Source organism: Agelaius tricolor, unplaced genomic scaffold, assembly GCF_023055355.1.
Source record: "Agelaius tricolor isolate 1412-34295 unplaced genomic scaffold, bAgeTri1.0.p SCAF_43, whole genome shotgun sequence".
In the NCBI taxonomy this organism is placed as follows: Eukaryota; Metazoa; Chordata; class Aves; order Passeriformes; family Icteridae; genus Agelaius; species Agelaius tricolor.
The window spans coordinates 1,205,474-1,215,210 of NW_027269303.1; the positions used below are offsets into that span (position 1 = coordinate 1,205,474).

The 9,737-nt window shown below is 50.3% G+C and overlaps 1 protein-coding gene across 1 annotated transcript; it reads left to right on the top strand.

The window, feature by feature from the left end:
- The first annotated feature begins 205 nt into the window (after positions 1–205).
- Positions 206–1,559, top strand: LOC139603970 (olfactory receptor 14J1-like). The gene has a single exon (XM_071454967.1). It carries the CDS (start codon positions 206–208, stop codon positions 1,136–1,138), a length of 933 nt encoding a protein of 310 aa, XP_071311068.1. The 3' UTR covers positions 1,139–1,559.
- Positions 1,560–9,737: the final 8,178 nt, after the last annotated feature.

Consider the following 9,737-nt stretch of genomic DNA (forward strand, 5'->3'; position numbering starts at 1 on the left):
GAGGGTTTCTGATAACCAAGAACACCAGCAGAGGTATGGGGGAGCTTATAAAGAAAACACCAGAACTCTTGAACACAGAAGTGTGTCTATGTGTGTTCCAGGGGAGGGTGTATAGGAAAAGGCTTTGATTTTGGTTACCAGTATCTCTTCCAACTCTTCACTGTCCTTTTCTCCATGACCAGGTCCCCATGTGCAGCCCCAGCAAATGTCCAACAGCAGCTCCATCAGGCACTTCCTGCTGCTGGCATTGGCAGACACGCGGCAGCTGCAGCTCCTGCACTTCTGCCTCTTGCTGGGCATCTCCCTGGCTGCCCTCCTGGGCAACGGCCTCATCATCAGCGCCGTAGCCTGCGGCCACCACCTGCACACGCCCATGTTCTTCTTCCTGTTCAACCTGGCCCTCGCTGACCTGGGCTCCATCTGCACCACTGTCCCCAAAGCCATGCACAATTCCCTCTGGGACACCAGCAACATCTCCTACACTGGACGTGCTGCACAGCTCTTTTTCTTTGCTTTTTTTGTTTCAGCAGAGTTTTCCCTCCTGACTGTGATGTGCTACGACTGCTACGTGTCCATCTGCAAACCCCTGCACTACGGGACCCTCCTGGGCAGCAGAGCTTGTGCCCACATGGCAGCAGCTGCCTGGGCCAGTGCCTTTCTCTATTCATTGCTGCACACGGCCACTACATTTTCCCTGCCCCTGTGCCATGGCAATGTCCTGGGCCAATTCTTCTGTGAAATCCCACAGATCCTCAAGCTCTCCTGCTCAGACACAAACCTGAGGGAATTTGGGCTTGTTGCTTTTAGTGCTTTTCTTTTTTTGGGTTGTTTTCTGTTCATTGTTTTCTCCTATGTGCAGATCTTCAGGGCTGTGCTGAGGATCCCCTCTGAGCAGGGGGGGCACAAAGCCTTTTCCACCTGCCTCCCTCACCTGGCTGTGCTATCCCTGTTCATCATCACTGCCACATTTGCTCACCTGAAGCCCCCCTCCATGTCCTCCCCATCCCTGGATCTGGCCCTGTCAGTTCTGTACTCGGTGGTGCCTCCAGCCCTGAACCCCCTCATCTACAGCCTGAGGAACCAGGAGCTCAAGGATACCCTGAGAAAAATGATTACTTTATCTTTTCAGAAACAATAAACTCTCTCTTTTCTGCTTCAGAACCTTCAGAATGGAATTCTTTACAATCTCTCGGCCATTTTTTCCTATTTGTCAATTTTTTCATTGGGACTTTTTCTTATTATTTTTCCGTGTTATAATGTTTTTTATAAAATGCTGTAATACTCCACTGAGCATTTCTACATCTACTTTTTTTTTGAAACACCAAGACTTTAAGGAGGCTTGATCCCTGTGAATTTGAATAAAATCCACTGTCTGCCCTGCCTTGTGTGTCCAAGGCATTTCCTCAGCCCTTCTCTGGCTCTGCAGGGGCAGTGCCTGTGAGCAGAGGCTGAGGGAAGGGGCTCCCAGCACAGCAGCACGGCCAGGGACAATGGCCCTGCCTCTTTGCACATCTGCTCCCCCCAGCTCCACACTCCCCTCCCCAGCCCTGCTGTGGGTGCAAGGCCAGAGTGCTCTGGCAGCTTGGTCCCTGTCCTGCTGCGTGTCCCTGCTGTCACCTCAGGCAGGGACAGGCCATGGGCACTGCTGGGACACAGCTGGGCTCCAGCCCAGCAGCTCCATCAGCAAAGGGCATCTCCTGAGGGCAGGGCAGGGAGGCTTTGCTCCCCTCCAGAGTCACTCTCAGGACTCTCAAGAGGCTCCTTGTGTTCCTTGCTCTCCCAGGGCTCAGTGGGATGAGATCAGGGTCTCACTGGGGCCTTCAGGGGACTCAGGTCTGGGTCAGGTTTTGCTTGTTGGTGGCCAGTGCCCATCAGATGCTGAATGGTCTGTGCTGAACCTTCCTGGGGCTCTGCAGCTTGTGCCAGGGCTGATGGCAGGGGAATGTTTGTCTGGAGGGCCTTGGGAGCTGCAGGAGAGCACAGGGGACCTGCAGGGACAGAGTGTGCCAGGGACCAGCAGGGAGTGGAGCTCACTGGGCACAGGCCTGGCCAGGGTGGGGTCACCCTGAGATCAAGGCCTGAATGTCTGCTGTGAGCCAGGAGAGCTCTGCAGCCCAGGGGCACAGCAGGCACAGGGAAAGGAGTCTGGGCACTGACTCCTCTGCCCCTCAGGGATCTCCCCCAAGAGGATCCAGGGCAGCCCCAAGCCCCTCTGGCAGCCCTGGAACAAGGCAGGCACCTCTGAGCCCCTCCATGGCCCCGCAGAGCCCGTGTGGGAGGGGGTCAGGGCAGGAGCACCCTCAGCTGCCTCTGTGTCCCAGGCTGAGCAGCAGAGCCCAGCAGAGGCAGCCCAGGGCCCGGGGCAGCACAGCCCCCGTGCTCTGCAGAGCAGCAGCCCCAGCTCGGGGCTCTGGGCAGCAGGGCAGGGCTGCAGCAATGGCTGCTCGGGCCAGCACAGACGTGATTCCCTGGGAAAGGCTCTGGGGGCAGCTGGCATGGGCCAGGAGCAGGGCAGGAGCCCGTGGGGGTGCAGAGGAGCCCTGGCAAGAGGCTGCCCTGTCCCTGGGCCAACAGGAGCTGCCTGAGGAGCCCCGGGGCCAACTCTGCTGCTGGGCTGGGCAGCGGGGCTGGCCCTGGGGCTGCAGGAGCTGCCCGAGCTGAGCATCTGCTGAGCATCCCAGACACAGAGTGGCTGTCCCTGACCTCCAGGGCCTCCAGTTCCTGCTGCAGGGCCTGACCTGACTCTGCTGCTCTGCTGGGCTGGGGCAGGGGCACAGAGGGGAAAACAATGGAGCCTTGTCCCCACGAGTCCCCACAGTGTCAGAATGGTCTCAGTGGTTCCATGGACCCCCATAGGGTCACCATGGTACCCTGGTTACAGGAGGCCCTTCAGTGTCACAAGGGCCCCCTTGGTTCTATGGAACCCCACAGGGTCAGTTATGCCAGTGGACAGGGTCAGCACCAAAGACACAGACACCAACTGAAGGAATTGTCTAATTTATGTAATGTATATCTGCAAAAAATTACAAAAGCATAAGCTCAGCAAAACACATAATCATTAGAAAATAAGTACAAAAGGAGCAGCTCAGCAATGCACCCAACCATCCCCACCAAAGATTGCCTGCAGTGATTGAGAAAGATCCAGCCCCAGTTACCCTCAGCCTTTACCATCCCCCAGACCCACACAGCAGCTGGGGAAGCTGTCACAGCCAAGGGCTGCAGAGCCACTCCTGGGCACTGGCAATTCCTGCAGGTGCCTCCAGCCACAGGTGAGGCTCCAACCCCGCTGGGAGAGGGCCCAGCTCTGACAGTGCTGAATGGACAAACTGACAGCACTGCTAGTGTGGCAACATCTGGTTTCATCCTCCTCTTGGCTCCCTCCCAAAGCCTGGCCAGGTCTCAAGGAGGAACCAAGGGAGCTGACTTTGATCCTGCAGCCCCAAACAAAGTCAGATGGAGCCTTTTCTGGTTTCCAAATACAGAAAAGTAAATCCATATTTCACCAATGAACATGTACAGAGATCATATTGCTAATAATGATTCATTAATGAGTGGATACAAAAAATTCATTTGGTTGGAAGTTTCATCTGGAGCTCAGCTTTGCCTCAGGGCCTGTTGTTCAGGCCTCAGTCAGGGCCTGGCGAGGCCTCAGTGCTTCAATCAGTGCTTTGACCTACAGATGAACTGCAACCTTCATAACAATTTCAATAACACAGTTTAGATTTAGGTATTAGGCATAAAGGCATCACCTCTCTCCTTCAATTAAGTACTGCCTAAGTTCATTACTTAGAGCTATAATTTGCATTAATTTTAAAATAGCCCTCATAAGTTGCTATTCTCTGCTCTTTATCAAAGTCCCTTTTTTCTTGAGACTGTCTCATTTTAGACAAGTCCCAGTACTCCATTTCCAGCACAAAGTGTCACAGCAACTCTAACATGGAATCATAACACACCAAGTGCTCACACTGCAATGATGACAGACACTGCCATGAATGCATTTCACAGCAGCTCCAATTTGGCAGCCCTGAAGCCAATCCCACCAAGAAGAATTTTCTTCTTGCTGCCACTCTTGTATTGCTTTTTCTGTCAAGGTGATTCCTGACTGTTGGACCTCAAACCCAGCACTGATAGACATTCCTGCAACATTCCTGTCCTGGAATAGCCCAGGTTCCTCCCTGGCCAGCAAGCAGATAATCCAAGGCCATGTGGTTCTGTGGAGTCCCCATTCCATCCCAATGGAACTCCTGGGATGTGCTATTGGATATTATAACAGGATCATTTGCTATTTCTTCTAATAATCAATTTCTCTCATTACTGTAAACTCCAAAGGACGAGGCAGTGCCCATGGGACACAGGGTGAACCAGAATCTTTGGCTTTCTGAAACCCAAGGCACTCCTTGGGGGAAAATGTTCTCTGGGCCCCAACTCTTCCTTGTGGTTGTTGCTGAAGGACCCGAAATGGTGGCCCTGCAGCCAAGAGTGCTGTGACACTGACACTGACCTGCTCCAGCACCCCAAGTTCTACTGACATTGGCAGTGATGGTGAAGCACAGAAATCCTCTCACACTGTGGCCTCTGGAACGCGAACAGGGTTTGGTTTCTCCTGAAGGCAAATCTAAGGGAATCCTGTCCAACTGATCATTGCATTCCTGTGTTCCACAGCACAGTGTCCCAGTCTCTCTGCAAGTCCTGTCAAGTCCCTGGGCCTTACCCGGGTCGGCAGAGACTGGGGGGTGGCCCCACCACGGCCGACTGCGGGGAGACACTCTCTGTGCCCCGAGGGTGCTGAGGGCACTCAGGCTGTTAGCCTTTGCTGCAGCAGAGACGACAGAGACATCGGTGGAAGAGAAAAGGGGCCGGCTCCCAGCAGGGGATATTCCAAGGTTTTTATTAAGGAGTCCCGAAGGATCTCCTTTACCTCAGGGGGCTTCCTGCCGAGAGCCCCGGGGGATGTCCGGAGTTCACATTTAAAGGGGGGAGGAAACTAACATAGATAAAATCCTACTGACCAATAGGTATCTCTGGGGGATGGGTGCTGGGGGGATAGACATACAAACAGTGTATGGGGCAGGACTTGGGGGGCTGACCCTTAGCCCCTGGCTAATCACTCGACAACTTGGACCGAAACTTCTGGATAGGGGGCTGGGATGTCGAGGTGACTGACAGAGAGCCAGGGTGGGGGTTTTGGAGATCTTATCCCGGGAAAGGGATAACACAAGTAGAGGGAAAAGGAGGGGGGGGGTACAGTCTGGGATAAACCATTTGGGAAGAACATGGGAATACAAAACAAACTACTTCAAAGTATTACAAACTAGAAGAACGCACTACAACATCTCCCTCTTTTCGTTTAAATAAAAAAGGAAGAGGCACCTAAACATTGAATTTCAGCTCGGAGTGCTATCAAGCATCAGCAAACCAAGGCTGTTTTGTAAATTCTGCAGAGGTTTCTGTCTCTTCCTCAGAAGAGGTGGGAACAGTCACCTGATTGACCTCTAAAGGGGAAATAGCTTTCGAGATCAGTTTGGTCACAATGCTCTTGATGATCCCAAAACTGATCAAAATAACAAGAAGAACAAGCAAAACTAAAAATACAGATTTCAAAATGGATTTGACCCAGCCCGAGAGTCCCCATCCTTGAAAGAGTCCATCCATCCCGTCCGCTGTTTCTTGCTTGATGTCTTGGACCATTTGTTGCATCTTTCCGATGATTTTGTGGACATTTTCAGCTTTGGATGACAGATTCAGGCAACAGAGACCTTCAAACTCCTCACAACGATGATTATGTAGCAAGAGAAGAAAATCAATTGCAGCCCGATTTTGTAGGGTGGCTTGCCTTGTTGTTTCATCGTCTGCCAGGAGGTCCGAAAGTGCAGCTGATGTAATATTGGCCTGTTTAGCAACCCAACACTCTAGATGTGATAATTCACCTAGAGCTTTCGCTGCAGACACCCATGGCAAAAACACGGTGATCGCAACTCCTTTTGGTTTGGACCAATGTACAATTTCAGAATCGCAATTTGGGTCCAGATTCCTTAAATCTCTCCTTTTGCGGGCCGAATTGCGGGTGTTGGTTTTGGTTCGCCAATCCATGATTTGGGTTTTGTTGGGTGTAAACAGGCTCAGCTTTCCAATGGTGCATGGACCTCCGATTAGACGAGAGGGGATGCCTGCCCATGCCCTGTCACCACAAATGAGGAAAAACCCCTTAGGAAGGGCACGGGGCTTATTATCAGGGGTAGAAGGTATTCCTACTTGGGAAATTTTCTTACACCAAATTTTTGCTGTATAATTCACTTTAAACTGTTTGACTTCATGGTACAAATCTACTTGATCTTTTGGTGTAAACGTAAACTGAACACAATAGAATGCCTTGGCAGAACCAAGGAGTTCAAATTCTTGGGGTTCTTTTTCTGCTACTGCTTGTCTATCAATTAATTTTGACCAAGGGGATAACGGATTATATACTGGGGGAAGGGGAGCAGCTAATGTTGGCGGAAATTCATCATATTTGGATGGGATCCCCACAAGGCAAGTGGACATCGGGTCAGACACAGAAGAGGCTGACAGACAAATGTGGTCTTGGTTGAGGACTCTGGCGAGGGTGGTCCACACATTTGCTTGGGGTTGTGGAACAATCCACATCTGACTTGGATGGACGGCTGTCAACAGAAGCAACGGAAGGATGGGGCTCATTCTGATGACACCAGGGCTGAGTTCAGATCAAAGGAAAACACTAAAACTGAAAATAAAAAATGTTAGGGATAAGGTCCAGGTAACAACAATCTAACTTTAAAGAGTCTGACGGCGCTTCCTCCTCCAGCAGGCACTGGCTACCTGTGTTGCAGCTTTGTCCTTAGACACCTTAGGAATGTACGGTCTCACCCACCTGGAGGGGATCCATCTCAAGCCTGAGGGAGTGGATACGCACGCATATCCCCTACCCCAGACTACGAGCTCATGGGGCCCCTCTATTTTCCAAGTTTCAGGGTCCTTTATGAGGACTGGCGGACGGACTTTTAGCTTGTGCTGACTGTTCTCGTTAAAATGTCTTACAATAGGTGGGTTAAGGTTTTCATAGGTACAGTTCAAAAAGTTCAGTGTGAACAGCGCTTTGGACAGCTGGATTTGAGGGGTCTCCGTTTTCATCACTTCACGTTGTCGGTGAAGAACCTTTTTTAGGTTCTGATGGGCTCTCTCCACCACAGCTTGGCCTGTCGGGGAATAGGGGATGCCTGTTTTGTGTTCTATTCCCCATTGCTGCAGGAAGCTCTGAAGGTCTTTGGACTTGTACGCTGGGCCATTGTCTGTTTTGATGACCTTAGGGATTCCTAATGTGGAAAAGGCTTGCATGAAATGCTTCTTTACCTCACTGGCTTTCTCCCTTGTGTGGGCAGAAGCATAGATGGCACCAGAAAAGGTATCCACGGAGACGTGGACATATTTAAATCTGCCAAATGATGGGATGTGGGTTACATCTGTCTGCCACACTTCGCAGCTCTGCAAGCCCCTAGCGTTTGCACCTGCACTTAAGGCAGGTAGTGACTGATTTTGACAAGAAGGGCACGTGGCTACGATGGCCTGGGCTTGTTTGTGCTTTAGGTGGAATTGCCGAACCAAGGCAGGTGCATTCTGATGAAAAAATTGATGACTGATCTTTGCTTGTTGGAATACATCTGGGAGCGGGGCCATCTTGGCTGTAGCCACAAGGGCATCAGCTTTCCGGTTACCTTCTGCAATGAACCCCGGCAGGTCTGTGTGTGACCTAACATGCATCACATAAAATGGGTGTTCTCGGCCAGAAATAATTCTTACTAACTTAGAAAGTAATTCATATAAAGGAATGTTGGAAACTTCTTGCAACACAGCATTCTCTGCCCTAGACACTACACCTGCAACATAAGCTGAATCAGTAACTACATTTAAAGGCTCGGGAAACTTCTCAAAAGCTCTGACTACAGCGGCCAACTCAGCAATTTGGGGTGATCCTTCCACCTTGGCAATATCTGCTTCCCACTGTTGAGTTTGGAGATCTTTCCACGTTACCACTGACTTGTGAGATGCACCAGACGCGTCAGTAAAAACTGTCAGTGCTTTTAGAGGTGTCCTGCTCTGAATACTTGTCAGTGATAATGAAAACTGAACATCTGAATTGAAAATTTTGTGGGCCAGTCTGTGAATCGAGATTTGGCCTGTGTAGCTATCTAGGGCTAATTGCAAGGCTTCATTCTCTTGATAAAATTGCTCTAGCATTGCTTGAGACAAATGGCCTGATTTCAGGTTTAAGGAAATGTAAATGCAGTCAAAGTCACACCCTGCCAATTCTCTGATCCGAATCCTTGCTTTCCGGATCAATTCTGCCATCAGCTCCTGTGGCATTGTCATCCTTTTTGACCTGTTGTGACTGAGAAAGACCCACTCTATAATTAAGAGGGGATCTTTCTTGACCTGGTCACCTTTCCTTGCCTGGACAGTTTCCCACTGAAAAATCATCCCATGGAGGTGTGGCAACTTGCCTAAGATGATAAATTTGAAGGGGAGACCCTGCTGGCACCTGTGGGCCTGTCTAGTAGACATTATTTCCTGAACTTTCTCCAGTGCGGTTCTCGCTTCCTGGGTGAGGGTCCTAGGAGCACTAAGGTCATCTCCCCCTTTTAACAAATTGAAAAGGGGGGCTAGGTCTTCGGTGGAAATGCCTAGCCAAGGTCTCACCCAATTTAAGGATCCACAAAGTTGATGGAGATCCGCTAAGGTTTTGATATCATGTTTGATAGTCAATTTTTGCGGCACAATGGTCCGCTTTCCAATCTCAAGGCCCAGGTACTTCCAAGGTGGCATCTTTTGAATCTTTTCTTCTTGGAGCTCGAACCCTGCAGCAACCAATGCATTGATTGTCAGGTCAAGTGTGTGAGTAAGCATGTCATCACTTGGGGCACACACCAGGATGTCATCCATGTAGTGCAGGATGATGGAATCTCCTGCAGCTTCACGGACTGGAGACAACAGGGAAGAAACATACCTCTGGCAAATCACAGGACTGACTTTAAGACCCTGAGGGAGGACGGTCCAATGGTATCTCTTCATTGGGGCCTCCAGGTTAATGGTGGGAACCGAAAAGGCAAAACGCGGAGCATCGGCAGGATGTAGGGGAATGTGAAAAAAACAATCTTTGATGTCAATTACAGCTAAAGACCAATTCTGTGGAAGCATGCTTGGTGAGGGCATCCCTGGTTGTAGGGAGCCCATGTCCTCAATAATGTTGTTGATTTGACGGAGGTCATGGAGGAGTCTCCACTTGTCTTTATTTGGTTTTTTAATGACAAAGACAGGCGAATTCCACGGCGACGTGGTCTCCACAATGTGACCTTTTTCTAACTGCTCTTGTACAAGCTCTTCAAGCGCCTTTAATTTGGTTTTATTGAGCGGCCACTGAACTACCCTTATTGGAGTATCAGTTTTCCAAATCAATTTTTGGGCATGGCGCACCTCAGCGACCGCTCCCCGAAAAACCTGCGGGTTTTCTGGGATGTCAATTGTGGTTCCCCATTGAACCATTAAATCTCTGCCCCAGAGGGGCTCTGTGTAGTCTAAAACAAACGGGCGAATGGAAGCTATTTTGCCATTGGGTCCCTCAATTTGAACAACGTTTTTTGACTGTCTTGCCAATTGAATTCCCCCTACACCTTGCACGTGTCCTGCTACGTTTTGCAATTCCCAGTGTGATGGCCACTCTTTAGATG